A 23,597-nucleotide genomic window follows, 5' to 3' on the forward strand; every position below is an offset into this window, starting at 1 on the left:
ATGGAGAAAACTTTAATTTTTATAATCACAACTTAAAATCTTGCTTTCTTTATTTATAAAGCATATATAATATAAATACAATATATATAAAATAAATAAAGCAAGATTTTAAGTTATACATTTTCTTTTGAGGCTCTGAATATTATAAATTACTCACAAAGTCTTCCTTCCCTAGATTTCCTTTAACTACATTTTTTTTTCCCCTTTAGTCATGCCTGGTGGCTTACAGGATCTTAGTTCCCCAAATAGGGATTGAACTTCTGCCCTCAGCAGTGAAAGAGCAGAGACTTAACCACTGGACCACCAAGGAATTCCCTCCTTTGAGTAGGAAATGGTTTTCTATAATTTCATATCAATCTTTTATCCTTCTAGAATTTTTTTTCCAGATACTGCCTCATTGTCCCAACACCAATTATTAAATAAGTCATCTATCTTACTGCATTCATTTTCTTAATTTTTTTTCATTTTCTTAATTTTAAAAACTAAAGTTACCATGTGAATGCACAGTGACAGGTAATTTCTGGTCTTTCTAGACTATGAAAAGAAATCAACAAAATTACTATCAATTTTATATCTTAAAAAAATATTTGAATACACCATGGAATTACTTGTAATAAAATAATGGTCAGATGCTTTTCCAACCTGTGAGCACATTTGTCCAGTCTGAACTTCTTCAGTCTCACATGCTTTTGTATTTATCACATTAGCACCTTATTTTGCGCTTTTCTATTTATGAATGGCCTGCACTCTACACTTTAAGGTTTTACTAGGTCCTCTGCTGATGAATCCATTATATACACGTGTATATATTTCCCCAACTGGCTAATACTATTTTATGGACACTTAGTGATGGCTTACTTTTTCTCCCCTTTGAGCACTAAATGCACAACCAGACACAAAAGAGATGGGGGCTAATTCAAATTGTACAAACTAAACATATTGAACATCTTGTCAATTCTTGGTTTTGTATACGTGCGTTCTTTTTTTTCCTCAAGTTTCAGTATTTTCTAGGCTGTCTTTACAAAACACCGAACACTGCTTCTTTGTCTGTACCTGTGCACAACGACAAAGGCTTCGGGGATCCAGGAAGGAAAAGATATATAAAGATAACACCCTTGGGAGTTTGGTAGTAAAATCCAGAGCTTCTGCTGGAATTTTCTCCTGAAGCTTTCGACAGCAGAACTTTTGCTGTGACAGGGAGCAGCGTTCTAACAAGCCTGTCAGGATTCTTCTCCTCTGAGTATCCGTCCATTTGTCAAACTGGGGGAAAAAAAAAGCAAAGCAAAAAAAAAAAAAAAAGCTCCAGGTTTAGTCTGACACCAGAGACGCATTATGAAAGAGATAAAGAACTGCACAGAAAGTGAGTTTAGTAACTTATTCCTAACGAATTGCATGCATTTCTTTCTGTAGTGAGTACACCCCACGTTTTGCCACCTACCTATTCTTTCTCACATTTGTGAGCGTGAGCCCAAGCAAGGCTGGTGTGGACATAGACGTGCACTTGACCTCAAAACTTGGAGTTACAGAAAAATTGGGGAGCTGGTCATATTCATAAACTGAGAATATATATAGACTTGCAAAATACAGATTTTCTTTAACTTCTGATGGGGCTATATCTCAATTAATCTATCATAAGTTGAAAATATCATAAATTAAAAATGCATCTAATACACTTAACCTACCAGACATCCTAGCTTAGCCCAGTCTACCTTAATGTGCTCAGAACACGTACATGAACCTTGATGCCTGTTGCTGTTTAGTCGCTCAGTCATGTCCAGCTGTTTTGTGACCCAATGAACTGTTGCCCACCAGGCTCCTCTGTCCATGGGAGTCTCCAGGCAAGAATCCTGGAGTGGGTTGCCATGCCCTGCTGGGTCAGGAAGATCCCATGGAACAAACCCGAGTCTCCTGCATTGACAGGGGCATTCTTTATCACTGAGCCACCAGGGAAGCCCTCACATGAACCTACAGTTGAGCAAAAACATCTACCAGAAAGGCTATTTTATAACAAAGTGTTGACTAGTTCATGTAATTTATTGACCTAGAGAAGGGAATGGCAACCCACTCCAGTATCTTGCCTGGAGATTTCCACGGACAGAGGAGCCTGGGGGGCTGCAGTCCATGGGGTTGCACAGAGTCGGACGCGACAATGCAGCCTAGCATGTACACAAGCACACTGAACGTGAAAACCAGAATGGCTGTCTGGGTACTGATGGTTTTAAGTGTATTTGGCCTGTGCTCTTGTGACCGAGTGGCTGACTAGAGCTGTGGCTCACTGGCTGCCCAGCACCGTAAAAGAAGTATCCTACTGCACATGGCTAGCCACCCCTCCAAAAAACCCCAAATACAAAGTTTTAAGTATGGTTTCCACTGAACGTCTATCACTTTTGCATCACTGTAAAGCCAAAAAGTTGCTAAGCCAAAGCATCTTAAGCCAGGGACTGTCCGTACAACCTGAAGGGAAGACACCTGGGCAGCCAGTCTCCCCCCCAAGTTTCTATATCAGCTCATTAGTGATTAAAACTCCAGGACCAGAAACAAACCTTTGCGTTCACAATTACAGATAAGGCAATACAAGCAAATATCTCTGAGAAGGGGGAGTATATAGGGTTAAAGTTCTGTGTGTGTGTGTGTGTGTGTGTGTGTGTGTTCTCAGCCACTCACTCTTGTCTGACTCTTTGCTGAGCCCGCTAGGCTCCTCTGTCCATGGAATATTCCAGGCAAGAATACTGGGATGGGGTGCCATTTCCTATTCCAAGGGATCTTCCTGACCCAGGGATTGAACCTGTGTCTTTTGGGTCTCCCGCATTGGCAGGTGGATTCCTTACCACTAGCACCACCTGGGAGGCTCCAGTTAGAGTACTACTAATATGTAAATGATTGATATGATTGGAAAGGAAAAGTTGATAGGAGGACCTGGAAAAAAAAAAAGTGTGCCAGAAACAGAAAGTACATGCCAAAGCAATCTGGGGCATGCCAAACAAATGCTTGGGTTACTTCACAATTTTCCCCAGTGACGACCCCAAACCAGTCCCAAGATTAGTGACTGACCAAAGATGAGAACGTGAGAGCTGGCCAAAATCAAAAGAAAGGTTCTTATGGGAACAGCTACCAGCTGAAGGAGCTGTTATCAGAGTCTAAACCTGTTTTTCTTCTTTAGTCCATCAGAGAAGAGAAAACAGGGAAGTTTGGGGCTACTTGTATTTTATATGCTATTGCATTTCACTGATAGATATTTGCTACTTATTATAAAGTAATCAGAATTTTATAATAGTTCAGTTGTAATCATAAAACACACTGACCACCTAAAAAGGCATATAAAGTAAAAATGTATTTTTGACAAGGCTTATGACAAGTCAACTTCTTTATAATCATAGGATCTATTTTTTTTAATTAGTTAGAGTACTTCTTGATTAAAACCATTCACTGTGGGCCTTCCTTGGAAGTCCAGTGGTTAAGAATCCGCCAGTGCAGGGGACATGGGTTCCATCCCTGGTCTGGGATGATTCCACATGCTGCAGGGCGAGTAAGCCTGAGAGCCACAGCTGCTGAGCCCACACGCCACGGCGACTGAAGCCCAAGCACCCTGCAGCAGGCCACTGCAGTAGGAAGACTGCAAGTAGAGAGGGGTGGTCCCATGCTCACGACAACTAGACAAATCCCCACACAGCAACAAAGACTCGGCCCACAACCCAGCTCAGCCATAAACAAATAAATAAAAAGAATCTGCCTTCCAATGCAAGGGACTAGGATTTGATACCTGCTCAGGGAACTAAGATCCCACGTGCCACAACTAAAGAAAGACTGTGTGCTGCAACAAAGACACAGTGCAGCCAAAACAAAGAATATTAAATAAAACAAAAACTATTCACTGTTACCGGATCTATTCAGTGCTCATGAATCTCACTTTGGAAGCTATCATTCAAGGGGGAGGGGGGACTCTAAAATGAAAAAAAAAAAAACAAAAACACATCAGAAACCTTAACTTACAAAAAAATGAATAAAATGTATTCATGTATGAATGTTCTCAGATTTCTTCTTGGTCTGTTTCTGCACAGTCCATATTTCCAACTATCATAAAATGAGACTTCTTTCTTTCGGGGATGGATTATTAGAATGAATAGAGAAGCCAGATCAGAGTGGCGAGGGCCAGGGGAAGGACCAGCCCACCATGCGGTGGTGATCTATAAAACAAAGAGCCAGTGGGGGGCATATGGAGACAGGAGAGCTGCAGGGTTTTGGCTTGCAGGGAGCTTGTGGCCGTTCAGACTGGAACTGCCTTTCCTGCAGTTACACAGTGTGAGAGAACTGGGGAATGAAGAAAGGGGATCTGGTAAGTAGCGTTATGAGTTCTGAATTGGATCCCCTGTGATTTTTGCTTGAGAGACAACATGAAAATTGGTATTCATCTTTAAAATTACTTTGGGCAGTGCTACATGCTACTCTGTAGAAACTGAGCTACATGGGGACCCAGGATGATTAGGGTTACGAAAAAATTTTTATGGGATATAATTAGCACTACAGTAAATCAGAAATAACCCCAAATGCCTCACAATAGTGAATAAGCTCAGCAACATGATAAGAGAAAATACAGCATTAAGGATGCATGGGGGCTTTGGGAATGAGGTCATTCAGAACCTCTTAATTTCTTCATTTATACATTGAGAATAATTATATCTAAATTTAGAGTTACTGGGGAGATTAAATAAATGAAAATATGTATAAAATTCCTAATAGAGTGCATGACTCATTGTAGTCATGGTAGCTAATATTATAAACAGTGGTCCCAACCTTTTTGGCACCAGGGACCAGTTTCATAGAAGAGAATTTTTCCACGGACTGGGGGAACAGGCAGGGAGGGGATGGCTTCGGGGTAATTCAAGCACATTACATTTTGTTGTATTTCAGTCGCTCAGTCATGTCTGACTCTTTGCAACTCCACGGGCTGCAGCATGCCAGACTTCCCTGTCCTTTGCCATCTCCTGGAGCTGGCTCAAACTCATGTCCATTGAGTCAGTGATGTTTTCCTACCATCTGGTCTTCTGTTGTCCCCTTCTGCTCCTGCCTTCAATCTTTCCCAGCATCAGAGTCTTTTCTAATGAATTGGCTCTTCACATCGGGTGGCCAAAGTATGGAGTTTCAGATTCAGCATCAGTCCTTCCAATGAATATTCAGGACTGATTTCCTTCAGGATAGACTGGTTGGATCTCCTTGCAGTCCAAGGGACTCTCAAGAGTCTTCTCCAACACCACAGTTCAAAAGCATCAATTCTTCATCGCTCAGCCTTTTTTATGGTTCAACTCTCACATCCATACATGACAACTGGAAAAACCATAGCATTACATTTATTGTGCACTTTATTTCTAATGTAATGCCACTGCTGATCTGATGGGAGGTACCAACGGGTCTGTGGCCCCGAGGTTGGGGACCCCTGTTATAAAATATCATAGTGATGTTAAAAATAATAAGCATGATGGGTAAATCATTAGATATGCAAATAATTAAATTGCAAAGCATAAAGTTACCATGTTTGTACATTAACAAGGACAGGAAGCACACTTGGAAGGATTGAGGTCAGCTCAATTATTTTCATGGACGCCCACAAGACGAGAACAGGCTCAGATTGAAGAACAGTGATTTAGAATGAATATAAAAGAACATTAGGATTATAAAGTGCTGAAGAAATCTATAAAAGAACACATTCAAACCTTTCCCCCTAGAGATTAAAAAGATAATTACATTGGTTTCTCATTTATTTCCCTGATTATAACAGTCAAAGATAATTTATATTTGGCTTTGATAGGTGTTCTTTGCCTCGGGGGTTTCTCCTTTCTAATTGTGTTTATTTAGGCTAATAGAAAATGAATTTGCATTCCTTGAACTTCTACCAGTTGAAGGTGGGTAGATGACTGAGAAGAATGTGTAACAGCTGGGGAAAATCCTCTTGGAATTTAAAAGGTGCTGGGAATAATCCAAAAAGTAGATAATCCATGGAAGAATTAACTGTACATGAATTTGGTAATCACCCAGTATCTTTCTCTTTTTAAAAAAAATTTCTAAATTGAAGCATTGTTATTTTACAATGTTTCAGGTATATACCGTAGTGATTCAGATATATAGATACGTATACACACACACACACACACACATATTCTGTTTTAGATTCTTCTCCACTGTAGGATATTATAAGATATTGAATATAGTTCCTTGTGCTATACAGTAGGTTCCTGTTTTTTTTTAATCTATTTTATATATAGTAAAATATGTATCTGTCCCATATCTCTTGCTTCAGCTCTTCAAGAAAAAAGAGCCATAATATCATAGCCAGGGATCTAATGTGTGAGACAGGGGAGCAGCTAGGACCATTTTCTTATCCTGGTACCATTTATGATACCTCATTTTACAGTTAGTTCCTTTTTAATATTAATATCGTATATAATTAATATATAGCATTGTGCTATATTATTTTATGCTATACTATCTTATATGGCCATCACTGGTGACTCAGTGGAAAAGAATACACCTGCCAAGCAGAAGACAGGGGATCAATCCCTGGTTGAGGAAGATCCCTTGAAGAAGGAAATGGCAACTGGCTCCAGTATTCTTGCCTGGGAAATCACATGGACAGAGGAGCCTGGTGGGCTACAGTCCACGGGGTCGCAAAAGATTCAGACACGACTGAGTGACTAAGCAGCAACAATACGATCTTATATCGTATCCTAATTATATTTTATAGTTACTTTTAATGCCTTTGTATAGGGCTTTCTTGACAATAAGATTGTGAAAATCCCATATTCAGAGTAGTTGTTACAAGGATTCTTGCTGTACTTTCAAGATGTGAGGACAACTGCCAGGGCATCAGTGCCACTCATCTCACACCAAATGGCAAGGAAAGGCAAGTTCTCAGGCAGTGAGATCAAGACAAAGGAAGAGGCTTGTTACCTTTTGCTTATTGGTTACATTGTCTTGGGTTTCCCTGGTGGCTCAGCTGGTAAACAATCTGTCTGCAATGCGGGAGACCTGGGTTTGATCCCTGGGTTGGGAAGATCCCCTGGGGAAGGAAATGGCAACCCACTCCAATATTCTTGCTTGGAAAATCCCATGGACAGAGGAACCTGGCGGGCCACAGTTCATGGGGTCGCTAAAGAGACAAGACTGAGCACGCACAGATGGCTAAATATAAAATACTTTTTGGATTGTCTATCATTGAATAGGTTTCACATTACACCTTGCCCCTTACTATCCAGATTATTTTTAAAAGTGACTTTACTTCTAATATGAGATTGAGCTTTAAAGCCAATACTTGACTCCTACAATGAAAATCCCAAGTAATGCTGAATTTAAAAATCAGTATCCTTGGGCTTCCCTGGTGGCTCAATGGTAAAGAATCTACTGACCAATGCAGGTGACATGGGTTTGATCCCTGATCCAGGAAGATCCTACATGCAGCGGAGCAATTAAGCCCGTATGCCACAGCTACTGAGCCTGTGTTGATCCCACACGCCACAACTTAAATGAGAAGGCTCTAGAGCCCACGCTCTACAACAAGAGACGCCATGGCAATGAGAAGCTTGCACACCACAACTAGAGAAAAGCCTGTGCAGAGAGGAAGACCCAGCATAGCCACAAATAAAGGAAAATCTTTAAAAACCTGTATCCTTACTTCTCTTCTTTCTTATTGAAAATGCATTCCTTATGCTATCAATGTTAGGTTGTTCATAAAACACATAGACAAAAAAAGCCTAAAACCTAAAATGGAGAGAGAAAACTAAATAAAAATAAACTGGAAATATCCCCTTCAAACTTAATTCATGTGGCTTTCATGGAGGTATAAAGATTACCATATGATCTAGTTCAGTTCAGTTCAGTTGCTCAGTTGTGTCCAACTCTTTGCATGAACCGAAGCATGCCAGGCCTCCCTGTCCATCACCAGCTCCCGGAGTCCACCCAAACCGATGTCCATCGAGTCGGTGATGCCATCTAACCATCTCATCCTCTGTCGTCCCCTTCTCCTCCTGCCCCCAATCTTTCCCAGCATCAGGGTCTTTTCAAATGAGTCAGCTCTTCGCATCAGGTGGCCAAAGTATTGGAGTTTCAGCTTCAAGATCAGTCTTACCAATGAACACCCAGGACGGATCTCCTTTAGGATGGACTGATTGGATCTCCTTGCAGTCCGAGGGACTCTCAAGAGTCTTCTCCATGGAGAAGGAAATGGCAACCCACTCCAGTATTCTTGCCTGGAAAAGTCCATGGACAGAGGAAACTGGTGGGCTGAAGTCCATGGGATTACACGACTGAGCATGTGTGCACGAGGGTGAGGGAGATGGGTTGGTAGCAATAAAGTGGTAGAACTAAAAAAAAGAGTCTTCTCCAACACCACAGTTCAAAAGCATCAATTCTTCTGCACTTAGCTTTCCTCACAGTCCAACTCTCACATCCATACATGATTACTGGAAAAACCATAGCCTTGACTAGACAGACCTTTGTTGACAAAGTAATGTCTCTGCTTTTTAATATGCTGTCTAGGTTGGATACGACTGAAGTAACTTAGCAGCAGCAGGTTGGTCATAACTTTCCTTCCAAGGAGTAAGTGTTTTTTAATTTCATGGCTGCAGTCACCATCTGCAGTGATTTTGGAGCCCAGAAAAATAAAGTCAGCCACTGTTTCCACTGTTTCCCCATCTATTTCCCATGAAGTGATGGGACTGGATGCCATGATCTTAGTTTTCTGAGTGCTGAATTTATGGAATAGGTTTGTTGTTGGGCAAAAGAGAAAAACCATCATTTATTCATTTAGAAAATATTTATTAAATGCCTGATAGCATCAACAATGTACAACAAGGAGCATGGTAAAACCATGCCTGACCCTGTAGTTTGGCTGATTGGAACAGAGAGATAATTAGTGATCTTTGCAAATATCAGTGACTTTTGCAAATATATGCTTCTATAAGTTGTCGGAAAAGAAAAGAATTAACAAGATCTTTTTAAAAGTTTGAAGACCTTGAATTTTATCCAGGGTGATATTAAAAATGTTTAACAACTGGCAATGCTACTAACCAATCAAAATAGACAGAGGCTGGACAGCCATACCAATGAATTCTGCCTAAACATTAGCCCTGATTATATTAATTTAGGGATTTCCACTCATAGTAAGTAGAATGAAAATGCAAATATAGTCATTTTAAATATGTTTCTTTTTATTTTATCTATTTGCTTTTTTTATAAGTCTCTTTTTTAAGTTGTTGGTAACAAAGCTAGTTTAAAAACACAAATACAATATGAGAAAAACTTAGCTAGATTTTAAATTTGGGGCATTTTTCATTTTGCCATTTTTTAGTGACTTTATTTTATACAATTTTATTATTATTTTGAACAGGTACTACCTTCACATGATTAAAAACATTCACATGATTAAAAATTCAAAAGACACAAAAGGTTCTCCAGGTAAGAGTCTCTTCCACCTGTTAGACAGTTTTCCTGTCTGAAGGAAACCAATGTTGCCACTTTTCTTGTAAAAGTAAAAGTGAAGTGAGGTCGCTCAGTCGTGTCCAACTCTTTGCGACCCCACGGACTGTAGCCTGCCAGGCTCCTCTGTCCATGGGGTTTTCCAGGCAAGAATATGGAATGGGTTGCCATTTCCTTCTCCAGGGTATCTGTAAAGTCTTCCAGAAACACTGGACATGACTTCATTTTTCTTCTTTAGGTTAGTAATTACCTTTAGACTGGAGCTTGTAGACCAGCACAGAAAAGAAGAGGTGACTAAATCAGACAAGAACAGTAAGATACAGCGCTTCATCTTAGTCTTAGTGGGGATGGACTGAATGTTTATGTCACCCCTAATTCCTGAGTTGAAACCCTAACCCTATGGTGATGACACAGGGAGGTGGGTGGGGCCTTTGAAAGGCTTAGGCCATGAGGGAGAACACTCACATATGGGATTGCGAGCCTGCATGCTCAGTCGCTCAGTTGTGTCCGGCTCTTTGTGACCCCATGGACTGTAGCCCACCAGGCTCCTCTGTTGATGGGATTTCCCAGACAAGAATACTGGAGTGGGTTGCCACTTCCTCCTCCAGGGGATCTTCCTGATCCAGAGAGCGAACCAGAGTTTCCTGATTGGCAGGTGGATTCTTTACCACTCAGCCACCAGGGAAGCCCTCATGAATGGTTTAGTGTCCTTTATTAAAGAGACTACAGAGTGATCTGTTATCCCTTTTGTCATGTGAAGACACATGGGGAGTCTATGAGTCAGAAAGCAGGTTCCCACCAGACACTGAGTCTGCTAGCACCTTGATCTTGGACTTTCCAGCCTCTAGAACTATGAGAAATAAATTTTCTGTTGTTTATAAGCCCCCGCCCCCACCAGTGTTTTGTTATAGCACCTGGAATGGACTAAGACATATGGGAAAATGAATCCCAGTATCTCACAGGGTAGGATATTCTGTCTACTGCTATATTCTGGGGCAAAGATGCTCCCTTAAAAGGAAAGAAGGCTTTGACTGTATGCTTTAAAGATGGACTATTTCAAGTTCATTATATACACCTAGAGTTAAAGAAATCCAAGTATAATTTTTTAAAAGGGATCCTGATTTCTTTTTTAAATTAACGTACAATTCATATGCCACACCACCCAGCATTTTAGTGTATTCACAAGGCTGTAAAGCCATCACTACTAATTTCAGAATGTTTTCATTACCCCCCAAATAAATTCCATACTCATTATAGTCAGTCACTCCACCCTGCTCCCTGGCCCCTAGAAACCACTCATCTATTTTCTGTCTGTATGGATTTGTCTATTTTGAATATCTCACATAAATGGAATCATACACTAGGTGGCTTCGGTGTCTGGTTTCTTTCACTCAGCATACTATGTTCAAAGTTTATCTATGTTGTACCATATATCAGTACTTCACTCTTTTTTTCTTGTCCTTGCTTTTTAAAATTTATGGCAAAATTTATATATTAAAAAATTTATCATTTTAACCATTTTTAAGTGTACAGTTCAGTGACATGAAGCACACTCACACTGTTGTACAACATCCTCACCATCCGTCTGCAGAACTGTTTTTAAAACTCAAGCTGAAACTCTGTACCTGTTAAATAACGTCCCGATTTCTTCATAACCTCTATTTTACTTTCTTTCTCTGTGAATTTGCCTGTTCTAAGAACTTCATAAAAGTAGAATCATACAATATTGGTCCTTTTGTGTCTGGTTTATTTCACATAGCACAATGTCTTCAAAGTTCATTCATGTGAATAGCTTGAAACAGAGCTGCCTTTCATTTTAAGGCTAAATACTATTCCATTGTTTTCATTTTAAGGCTGAATACTATTCCATTGTTTGGCTAGATCCCATTCTGTTTATCCATTTCTCACCAAATGGACATCTGGGTGTTTACATTTTTGATAATTATGAATAATGCCACTATGAATATTAGTGTACACGTTTTTGTATAACCATGTTTCCAGTTCTCTTGGGTGCAAGAGACTCTCAATGAGACTGTAGAGAAATCTGATGCGTAATGCACATTGGCTAGAGATGGATAGAGTAAGTCCCCTCATACAAACATTTGAGTTTCGAACTTTCAAAGATGCGAATGTGTGTTTGCATGTCCAATCACATTAGTTCATGTGTCTGGCGTGCACGGTCCTGCGTGTCCATCCTCCACAAGTGGCTGGGGTTTTGTGTACCTTACAGTACTGTGTAGACTACAGTAGAACAGTTTTTTAATTGCAAGCCCAGGATGTCTGGAAGCAAGCTTACAAACAGTGGGACGCAGCCAATTGTGTTAGTTGGGTACCAAGGCTAACTTTGTTGGATTTATGATCAAACTGGACCTATGAATTCACTTTTGGAACAGAACTCATTCATACACAATAGACTTACTATACTTTGATCGTGGATAGTGGTCATTGAGACTGTGTTTCCTTTGAGGAAGTGTGAAAGTATAACTTAGATTTGGATATATAGATACATAGATTTATATAGATTCCTTTGTTAATATTCTTTTTCATTATGGCTTATTCCAGGATACGAGATATAGTTCCCTGTGCTATACGGTAGGACCCTGTTGTTTAGCCATTCTAGATGTAATAGTTCGCATTCACCAACCCCAAACTCCCGGTCCAGCCTGCTCCCTCCTCTCCACCTGCTTGGCAACCACAAGTCTGATCTCTACGTCTGTGAGTCTGTTTCTGTTTTGAGGGTAGGTTCATTGGTGCCACAGTTCAGATTCCACACATAAGTAATATTCATATGGTGTTTGTCTTTCTCTTTCTGACTTAGAATCAAGTATACTTTAAATAGTTACCCATTTTCCAAGCAGAGCTCTTCTTTCTTCAAATACCTACAATTGAAAAAAAAAAAAGATGGAATGATTTCATATTTCATGGTTCAAAATACCCATTAAAAAGACATCATTAGGACTTCCCTGGTGGTCCAGTGGTTAAGAACTGCCTGCCAATGCAGGGGACATGGGTTCAATCCCTGGTTCCAAAAGATTCCACATGCCTCGGTGCAACTAAGCACATGTGCTACAAGTACTGAAGCCTGCACGCCCTAGAGCCCCTTCCCCCCAGCAGAAGCCACCATAATGAGAAGCCTGCTCACCGCAGCCAGAGTGGCCCCTGCTTGCCAAAACTAAAGAGAGCCCGTGCACAGCAATGAAAACCCAGCACAGTCAAAAATAAAATAAATAAATTTTTAAAAAGACATCATTAAAGGATCAATCACTAAATACTGACAGTCTTTTCCATTTTATCAACTGAGTATAAAGAGACAGATTTTGTACCTGAAAGGGTAACTTTATTTATAACTTGGGCAAACTTTCTTTTTTCTTAGTTTCTCCATGTGAAACAATTCATCTTAAAGAATAATTCTTTAAAAGCAAGAAATAAGAAAAGAATGGAACTATAAAGTGAAATCATTTTTGGAATTTGAAAGGTGATGACAAAACTGACAAAGGCAAAATAGGAAAACGGAGAACCTCCCTCCAAATATTTCAGCATTACTAGCATTAGAACTTGTGAAATTTATGAGTGAGCAGTTCTGTTTTTTTATTTCATGAGTTTACATATCAGTGGGTGTACATTACTTATATGTTTGCCTATGTGCACCTCTGGGTTTACAGCTCAGCGTTTATCTATATAGGTTTGTTGTTATATACCACTTAGGGCAGAAATTATGTCTTATTCACCTTGACTTCTCCACTGCAGAGTGCTGTACACGGCATATTACAGGTACTCAAGCTTGCTGGAAGGAATGAATATGCTTGTGACAAATGAATATCCTTTGGATGTATCGCTACCATGTGAGTGTATTTACATATTAGTGGAGAGGTGTTTCCCTGAGCTTCAGTCATTTGTGTATCTATCTGAATGGGTGAGGAAGGGACAATTAGAGTGAGAAGGTTTGGCAGAGGAGGGCGATCTGGAGCCAGGAAGCAAGATACAGCAGGAAACAGGTGTGAATGTCTCTCTCACACCCACACTGCACTCTCTGTTGGCTTTCAAAATTGGGCTCCATGTTTTTCCCTTCCTCTTGGCACTTGCTAAATTCTCTCGCACTGTCAGAACATTCCTATTTAGAAACCAGCTCAGGCCTATTTCTTCTCTTTTGTGGAGGAGGATGAGAGGCTGGTTTCATGCTTCCAACAGATCTGTTTTCCTTCCTTTTTTTAGACTCAAATTCTGCTTTCAAAGGGCAGGCAAAATGGAGACTGAAATAATTGATTCAACAACAACCTCAAGGCCTATAAAATGTCATCTTTGCTACTAACCAGGGAATATCATATATCACAGGTAGACACTTTTTATACTTTAGAGAAGAAGAAAAAGAATACCATTTTCTCCTCCCTCCTAATTAACTGGCCCATGGGCTACTAGGACCCTCAAATAACAGTGACAGACAATCTCAGAATTTCTAGATTAAAATAGAAGAGGGGATTTCCCTGGGGGTCCAGTGGTTTAAGACTCTGTGTTTTTGCTGCAAAAAGCGAGGGTTCGATCCCTGGTTGGGCAATTAAGGTCCCACAGACCAATGGAGTGCAAAGAAAAAGAAAATAGAAGAGAACCTATAAAATTAAAAAAAAAACCTATAGAAGTCTTCAGAAGACTGAAAAATCAGGATTCAGGGCTTTCATGGTGGTCCAGGGTTAAAAATCTGCCTGCCAATGCAGGACATACAGGTTCCATTCTTGGTCGGGGAAGATTGCACATGCCTTGGGGCAACTACGCCAGTGATCCACGACTATTGATCGCGCACGTCCTAGGGTCCACGTACTGCAACTAGAGAGAAGCCCCCACTCGCTGCAACCAGAGAAAGCCCTCGCGCAGCAACGAAGACTCAGTGCAGCCAAGAAAAAATAAAGAATAACAAAAAAAGAGAAAAATCAGGATTCACACATTTCCTGAACCCTTCTCTTGTGTCTAGCAAAATCCTATCAAGCATCTAATTCCCCTCCTAAGTCTCAGGCACCAGCATTCTGACTCTTTCCAACTCCTCCTCCACTTGCAGCCCATGCTCCACCTGGCCTTTCTAGGATTTGCTATTGGCCGCCAGGTGATTCTGTTCATTTTCACTTTCCAGGTAGATTACAGCTACTTTCCCTTATACGATCCACAGGTTCCAGGGGAGGCTGTCAACAAAACACTTGCTGACTGAACAACAATAAGAGATTCAGATGTCATAGAATTTTAGGGCTAAAAGGAATCTCAAGATCTTTTTGTTCAACTTTTCTGTTTTAGAGAAGATAAGCAGAGGCCCAAAGGGTTACCTTTATAGTTTTAAAAAAGAAATCATTGGTTCCAGACTGTATGTTCAGTTGAATAATATACTTGGTTCCTCACTAGAAAGCCATGCGGTGCAAGCGTGCTTAGTGATGTCCGATTCTTGGAGACCCCATGGACTGTAGCCCGCCAGGCTCCTCTGTCATGGGATTTCCCAGGCAAGAATACTGGAGTGGGTTGCCATTTGCTACTCTAGGGGAATCTTCCTGACCCAGGGATCATACTCATGTCTCTTGCATCTCCTGCACTGACAGGCAGATTCTTTATCACTAACACCTGGGAAACCCTGCTAGAACCATGGTCTTTCTATTCTGACCTTCAAACTTGATTTTCCCTATTCTGACCTCAAGCCCTACATTCTCAATGAATTGCTGCCCATGGTTTGACCTGACAGTCGGGGGAAAAAAAACAATTAGGTCTCAGGATGACAAGATCCTTTCAAAAGGAGATTGGGAGGACCATCGTGGTGTCCAATGACAACAGAAGGCATCAGAAAGAAAGGGGCACTGGCTTGAACGGGTGGGGAGAGTCAGCAAGAATGTGGCAGGGGGACTTCCCCGGTGGTCTAGTGGCTGAGACGCCAAACTCCCTATGTAGGGGGCCAGAGTTCCATCTCTGGTCAGGCAACTAGATTCCACATGCTGTGACTAAAAAGATTCCACACGCCGCATCTAGAGATCCTGCATGCTGTAATAAAGACCTAGTGCAGTCAAATAAATAAAATAAATATTTTAATAAATAAATAATAAAGTCAGTCACCGATAATAAAATAAAGAGGGTGGGAGGCAGGGTCTTTAGGAGGCCAATGACCAAGTCTAAACAGAGTCCAAGCAATCCAGTTCTTCACCAAAAGGCGATTAGAGTCAGGTAGGAACTGACAGGTGTGAGGGGCAAGAAGAGAAACAGTAGACAAACTCAGATCTGGTTCTGACTCTACCCTTGACAAGAAGTATAATTTGGAACAAATTATTTAACTGTCAAGTCCTCAGGCAGACTCAGAATCTTATAGTCTCTGGTTGGGATCAAGTCTTCATTCCAAGGATTTGCAATCAGACTTTTGATCTTAAAAAGCTGGAAGAGGGTTGGAGGGATAAATTGGGAGTTTTGGATTAACATACACAAACTGTTGTATATAAAATAAATAACCAACAAGGACCTACTTATAGTACATACACTACTCAATATTGTGTAATCACCCATAAGGGAAAGAATCTGAAAAAGAAAAGATATATATGTATAACTGAATCACTTTGCTGTACACTTGACTAACACAACACTGTAAATCAGCCATACTTCAATTAAAATAAAAAAAGAGCCCGGAAACAGTATCACTTCAAGTGGAAAACATTAGAGAGAATCATCTTTCCTTGCAGATTGCTGGTTTGTTTACATCACAGTTTACTCAGAGCCTGCTGTTAAGTCAAAATCCCAAGGTTGTTATTTCAGTCTGTTGACACTGTGGTTGCATATTTCACCATGTGACATCATCACCATGGAGGAGTAAGACATTGTGGGGCTCCTAAATTATGACTGATGGATGCTGGCTAGGTGCTTTTTCTCAGAACACCCTTTTAACTACACGTGTACTGTACTACTTGTGCGAACCATATTCAAAAAGAGAAATGTTGATCACTTTCAATTAAACTACTAGATGGAAAAAAAAAACCTACACTAGACAGCAAAGAAATACATACGTATAAAACATTCCTCCTCTGAAAGTTTTCACAAGGCCTGAATTATCTTGTAATCTGATGATGCTATAATTTTGGCATCTACATTTGAATTCAATCTCTCTGCTTAAAGCCTCTCGTGAAGTTAAACTCCTATGAGTTTTATTTTAGACTGAAGCAGTTTCGTATGTCTCATTTTACTACAGAACAGAAAAAAGTCAAAATTAAAACAAAAAGCAGGGCCTTCCCTAGTGGTACAGTGTTTAAGACTCCGTGTTTAAGATTCTACCCCTGGCCAGCAAACTAAAGTCCCATATGCTGTGCAGTGTGGCCAAAATAAAAAAAAAGAGGACCTCAAAATTACGCTGATCATTGGCAAATGCCCTGTTGTAGAAGTGTAGAAAAGCCTTTGAAGTTATTGTATGGACATGGTCTGCCCAGCCGTAAACTTGGGTATCTATTTTTAAACCCTTTCATACAGTCAGAATGTTAGACCTGGAAGGGACCTTTGAGGTCATCTGATTCAAGCCACTCAATTTCCAAAGGCAGGCAGTAAAGATCAGAGGCATAAGAGACTTGCTGAAGTCAAGCAGATTATTTAGTACAGCTGATCTGGAACCTGTGTTTTTCAATTCTCAGCATTACTGTTCTTTGCTTGCTTTTACTTCTATCTGTTTTTTAAATTGTTAAATATCATTGCACTGTATACGGTAAAAAACAAAAACCTTCTCTTCTAACAGACTTCCCTCCCACTCTTCCACGTTGTCCAACATTTTAGGGGAAACCACTCTGATAGTTGGGCTTTTCTGGTGGCTCAACCAGTAAAGAACCTACCTGCCAATGCAGGAGACACAAGAGACATGGGTTTAATCCCTGGGATGGGAAGATTCCCTGGAGGAGGGCATGGCAACCCACTCTAATCTTCTTGCCTGGAAAATTCCATGGACAGAGGAGCCTGGAGGGCTACAGTCTATGGAGTTGCAAACAGTCAGACAAGACTGAGCACATGTGCACACACTACTAACAGTTTGCTGTATACATATGCAAATTCCACGTGTATGTCTAAGTATTGATACATTCATTCACATACATACAGGTATATACACGGGCCAAGATTTTTTTTGTATTGTATTTAATTTTTAATGAATTATAATTGACATATAGTTTTAGTTCCAAGTTACAACATAGTGATCTGATAGTTTTTTAAATTTGAATTTTTTTTATTGAAGGATTTTGCTTTACAGAATTTTGTTGTTTTCTGTCAAATCTCAACATGAATCAGCCATAGGTATATATATGTTACCTCCCATTTGAACCTTCCTCCCATCTCCCTCCCCATCCCACCCCTCTAGGTTGACACAGAGCCCCTGTTTGAGTTTCCTGAGCCACACAGCAAATTCCCATTGGCTATCTATTTTACATATGGTAGGATAAGATTTTTGAAAATACTTTTACTCCAAACTAGAACCTAACTAAGCCAAAATAAAAATGAGGGAGGGAATAAAATGCGAGTTCTGAACAACAAAATAAATATCATTTCTAATAGAAATTGTTATTTCTCTTACCATTGCTCATATGAAATTTTTAAACATTTTTATTTATTTGACTGCACTGGATCTTAGTTGTGCCATGTGGGTTCTTTAGTTGCAGCATGCAAACTCCTGCAGCATGTGGGATCTAGTTTCCTGAACACAGATGGAACCCAGGCCCCCTCTATTGGGAGCACAGACTCTGAACCACTGGACCACCAGGGAATTCCCTAGAAATTCTCATAAAATTTGACAAAAGCTATTCAGGTTTCCCAGGTGGCGCCAGTGTTAAAGAACTCACCTACTGGGACTTCCTGGTGGTCCAGGGGCTAAGACTCCATGCTTCCAACGCAGGGGGCCCTGGGTTTGATTTCTGGTCTGGGAACTAGATCCCACATGCTGCAACTAAGAGTTCACATGCTTCAACAAAAATTGCAGCCAAATAAATTAAAAAAGAAAACTCACCTGCTAATGCAGGTTATATAAAGGACACTGGGTTCGATCTGTGGGTCATAAAGATCCCTTAGAGGAGGTCATGCAACCTACTCCAGTATTCTTGCCTGGAGAATCCCATGGACAGAGGAGCCTGGCCGGCTATAGTCCATGGGATCTTCAAGAGTTGGACATGACTCAGTGACTAACACACATGAAGGGTCCTCAGTGCTATGCATGGCAGGTAGGGTGGAATTTATTCTTTGGAGCAGTCTGTTATCGGTTGTGCTTCATAGGATTAGTTTGGTATTTTAGAAAGATCATTCTGGGACCAGAATAGAGGATGGATTAGAGACAGTGAAACCAGCTGAGGGGTTACTGCAATGTGCCAGGCGAAGGGGGGTGAGTGTGTGAACTGAGAACGTGGAGCTGGATGTGCACAGTCAAAGGAGAAGAGGGGTCTGGATGAAGAGACCTAGGAGGAAGACTCAGAACCTGAACACCAGTTGGATACGGAGGTGAAGGGGAGCTGGTAGACACTCCTCCTGGCCTTCTCATCTCCTAAATCTTTTAAAAAATATTTATTTGGCTGCCCTGGGTCTCAGGTGCAGCACACAAGGTCTTTAGTTACAGTATGTGGGACTGAATTCCCTGGCCAGTGATTGAACCTGGGCTCCAGCCCTGGGAGCAGAGAGTCTTAGCCACTGGATCACCAGGGAAGTCCCTAAGATCTTTCTTTCTAAGCAGGAACGCTGTATCTCTTGCCAACTCTGGCCATGTAACTGGGGCTCAACTAAAGTTTTCTTTCTTTTTGTTCTAAATTTATTTCAATTAACATTTTTGAAGAAATCCTTCATTTTTTTTTTAATTCACTACACAATCCTAAGCAATTCCTCTTCATGTTTTGATTACCAAAATTTTAATGCTTTTTTGTTCCTTTAAAGCATGATTTCAACTAATAAAATAGTTCTTATTACTCACCCGGTCATTCAAAAGCTGATGGTTTAGGGGTGTCCAGGTACTCATCTTTGTCTGCATTTTGGGACCATCTGTGTTTTTTGGGGGTGCAAATGCCATCATGAAATAAGTGGATATTCTTCTGTAAGAAAAACTACACCTGCAGAAGAAATCAATCACACAATCTTCAGAATACTAAAAATACTAATACCATATAATCTTTTTTAGTACACTGGGACAGGGACTAGGGGGAGAGCAACATTTACTGGGAGCATTTTATATGTCAGGCACTTAACAGGTTTTCTCAATTAAAACCCATAACAATATGGTAAGGTGGTGGGTTTTAGCTTATTTTACAGATGAAGAAAATGAGGCTCACTAAAGTTACATGCTTTGCCCAGAGTTATACAGACAGTAGGTGGTGAAACAGGGAATCAGACACAGGTCTGTTTAACTCTGTTTGATTTTCACTGGACCAAGGGAGAAAAAGCAGAATCACTCTTAGCTAAGAATATACCATATTGGTCAGAAAGAAATATTTATAAAATCACACTGCAATCTGAACTACTCCATCTTTGTCCCTTGTGACCTCCTTCTTCCTCTCTTAACTTTCTGACATCTAGTTAACAATGGCTCTAGCTTGCTACCATATTTAAGAAGTAGAATGGTACAATGGACAAGGCCAAGGATTTACATATGGACAGATTTGGGTTTATTGGGGAAAATACACTGGTTTTAGATGCCCAGGACTGTATATGTCTGCCCTCATTTTTGTGGCCTCACGGCATGTGGGATCTTAGTTCCCCAACCAGAGATGGAACTCACATCCCTTGTATTGGAAACGTTGAGTCTTTTTTTTTTTCCATTTATTTTTATTAGTTGGAGGCTCATTACTTTACGTCATTGCAGTGGTTTTTGTCATACATTGAAATGAATTAGCCATGGATTTACATGTATTCCCCATCCCGGTCCCCCCTCCCACCTCCCTCTCCACCCGATCCCTCTGGGTCTTCCCAGTGCACCAGGCCCGAGCACTTGTCTCATGCATCCAACCTGGGCTGGTGATCTGTTTCACCCTAGATAATATACATGTTTCGATGCTGTTCTCTTGAAACATCCCACCCTCGCCTTCTCCCAGAGTCCACAAGTCTGTTCTATACATCTGAGTCTCTTTTTCTGTTTTGCATATAGGGTTATCGTTACCATCTTTCTAAATTCCATATATATGTGTTAGTATACTGTAATGGTCTTTATCTTTCTGGCTTACTTTGCTCTGTATAATGGGCTCCAGTTTCATCCATCTCATTAGAACTGATTCAAATGAATTCTTTTTAATGGCTGAGTAATATTCCATGGTGTATATGTACCATAGCTTCCTCATCCATTCGTCGGCTGATGGGCATCTAGGTTGCTTCCATGTCCTGGCTATTATAAACAGTGCTGCGATGAACATTGGGGTGCACGTGTCTCTTTCAGATCTGGTTTCCTTGGTGTGTATGCCAGGAAGTGGGATTGCTGGGTCATATGGCAGTTCTATTTCCAGCTTTTTAAGAAATCTCCACACTGTTTTCCATAGTGGCTGTACTAATTTGCATTCCCACCAACAGTGTAAGAGGGTTCCCTTTTCTCCACACCCTCTCCAGCATTTATTGCTTGTAGACTTTTGGATAGCAGCCATCCTGACTGGTGTATAATGGTACCTCATTGTGGTTTTGATTTGCATTTCTCTGATAATGAGTGATGTTGAGCATCTTTTCATGTGTTTTTTTGCCATCTGTATGTCTTCCTTGGAGAAATGTCTGTTTAGTTCTTGAAACGTTGAGTCTTGACTGTTGTTGTTCAGTCACTAAGTTGTGTCCAACTCTTTGCAACTCCATGGACTGAAGAACACCAGGCTTCCCTGTCCTTCACTATCTCCCAGAGTTTGCTCAAACTCATGTTCATTGAGTTGGTGATGCCGTCCAACCATCTCATCCTCTGTTGCCTCCCTTCTCTTGCCCTCAGTCTTTCCCAGCATCAGGGTCTTTTCCAAGGAGTCAGCTCTTCACATCAGGTGGCCAAAGTATTGGGGTTTCATCTGTAGCATCAGTCCTTCCAATGAATATTCAGGGTTGATTTCCTTTAGGATGGACTCATTTGATCTCCTTGCTGTCCAAGGGAGTCTCAAAGGTCTTCTCCAGTACCACAATTCAGTGCTCAACCTTCTTTATGATCCAATTCTAACCACTGGACAGCCAGGGAAGTCCCTATGTCTGCCTTCATTGGATTAAAGCACTCCAATTTCCATGAGGGATTACTTTTCCCTCAGGGTTTAGGGTCTGCTGGGTTGGTTAATCAAAGTGGCCTCCCCTTGCCCAGTTATGAGACTAAGCTAGGCCAGGTAACTGATGCTGGCTTATCCTTGCTTAACAGCCAAGGTGATCATTCAAAGTACCACAGATGCTCTGAGTAGACTCTTAAGCTGTTCTTGTAGGGGCTTCCTAGGTGGCACTAGTGGTAAAGAACCCGCCTGCCAATGCTGGAGACATAACAGATGCAGGTTTGATCCCTGGGTCAGGAAGTTCCCCTGGAGGAGGCCATGGCAGCCCACTCCAGTATTCTTGCCTGGAGAATCCCTTGGACAGAGGACCCTGGTGGGCTATAGTCCACAGGGTCACAAAGAATCAGACACAACTAAAGCAACTTAGCATGCACACATGTCCTTTCTTATCCATTTTGTGAGCCACCTGATGGCCCTGCAATAAATTTCACCTACATTAGCTAGAAGACTCTTCTTGTAGGGGCTTCCCTGGTGGTTCAGATGGTAAGGAATCTGCCTGCAATGCAGGAGATCTGGATTCAATCCCCGGGTTGGGAAGATTCCCTGGAGGAGGGCATGGAAACCCACTCCAGTATTCTTGCCTGGAGAATCCCCATGGACAGAGAAGCCTGGTGGGCTACAAAGAGTCTGACACAACTGAGCGACTAAGCACAGAGCATGCACACATTAGCTAGAATCTATTTTTCTATTGTTTGCAACCAAAACTTTTTATATCACACAGTGTGGATCCTGGCTCTAAAACTTACTAGCTTTGTACCTTTTTGCAGGTAGTCGCTCAGTCGTGCCCGACTCTGCAGCCCCATGGACTGCAGCACGCCAGGCCTCCCTGTCCATCACCAACTCCCGGAGCTTACTCAAACTCATGTCCATTGAGTCAGTGATGCCATCCAACCATCTCATCCTCTGCCATACCTTTCTCCTCCTGCCTTCAGTCTTTCCCAGCATCAGAGTCTTTTCTAATGTGTCGGCTCTTCACATCAAGTGGCTAAAGTTTTGGAGCTTCAGCTTCAGCATCAGTCCTTCCGATGAATATTCAGGACTGATCTCCTTTAGGATGGACTTAGACAGGTACACACTGCTATATTTAAAATGGATAACCAACAAGGACCCACGATTCAGCACAGGGAACTGTGCTCAATGGCAGCCTGGCTGGGAGGGGAGTCTGGGGGAGAATGGATACATGTATATATATATGGGTGAGACCCTTCATTGTTCATGTGAAACTACCACAACACTGTTAATTGGTTATACTTCAATACAAAATAAAAAGTTTAAAAAAATAAATAGCAGCATCATCATCACTTTCTTAGAACTTCCTGTTATTTACAGAGTTCTTCAAAGCCTGTCCTTGAAGGGGGCACAACAGAATATTTTAAGGTAAAAAATATTTAAAGCAGATTGATGGCATTTTCAGTATATATCCTCAGTGTTTCTGTTTGTGCCTTCTTCCTCTCTGAAGGTATGTTTCATATCTAAGGCAGTGGTGCTGAACTGGGGACTTACAGGATTTCCCTGCCTGACCCAGGGCTCCAAAATTTATGGCAGCCAATATAGGACAACTTTTAAAACATATTTATTTTTATTTATCTGGCTGAGCCAGGTTAGGGCATGTGGGATCTAATTCCCTGACCAGGGATAGAACCCAGATCCCCAGGACCACCAGAGAATTCACTTGGACAATCTTTTGATCCCACACGACACAACTAAGACCTGGCACAGCCAAATAAATAAATAAGAGTAAATATTTTTTAAATTAAAAAACCATTAGTTTTTGACTTACAGAGGATTCCCCCAAATGCTAGATCTGAAATTTTGTGACTCTCACTTGACATGTAATATTCCCTCTCGGGTTTAAATCAACTGAAGATAAAGTGAATATTTTAAAACCTCAGGGTTTTATTTTTT

The 23,597-nt window shown here is 41.0% G+C and overlaps 1 protein-coding gene across 5 annotated transcripts in view; it reads right to left on the bottom strand.

The window, feature by feature from the left end:
- FBXO16 (F-box protein 16) overlaps positions 1–23,597 on the bottom strand; it is a 54,785-nt gene that overhangs the window by 24,220 nt on the left and 6,968 nt on the right. For 3 of the 5 annotated variants that reach the window (XM_070480646.1, XM_070480645.1, XM_070480648.1), the window contains 3 exons: positions 19,397–19,532; positions 12,309–12,344; positions 1,054–1,260 (listed from right to left, as the gene is read on the bottom strand). In XM_070480646.1, the coding sequence (XP_070336747.1) occupies positions 1,054–1,260; positions 12,309–12,344; positions 19,397–19,495 (342 nt within the window). In that variant the 5' untranslated portion in view covers positions 19,496–19,532. The remainder of the gene's footprint in view (positions 1–1,053; positions 1,261–12,308; positions 12,345–19,396; positions 19,533–23,597) is intronic. The other 2 variants (XM_070480647.1, XM_070480649.1) reach the window with 2 other exon arrangements.

The sequence above is a fragment of the Odocoileus virginianus genome, chromosome 18 (assembly GCF_023699985.2).
Source record: "Odocoileus virginianus isolate 20LAN1187 ecotype Illinois chromosome 18, Ovbor_1.2, whole genome shotgun sequence".
Lineage (NCBI taxonomy): Eukaryota > Metazoa > Chordata > Mammalia > Artiodactyla > Cervidae > Odocoileus > Odocoileus virginianus.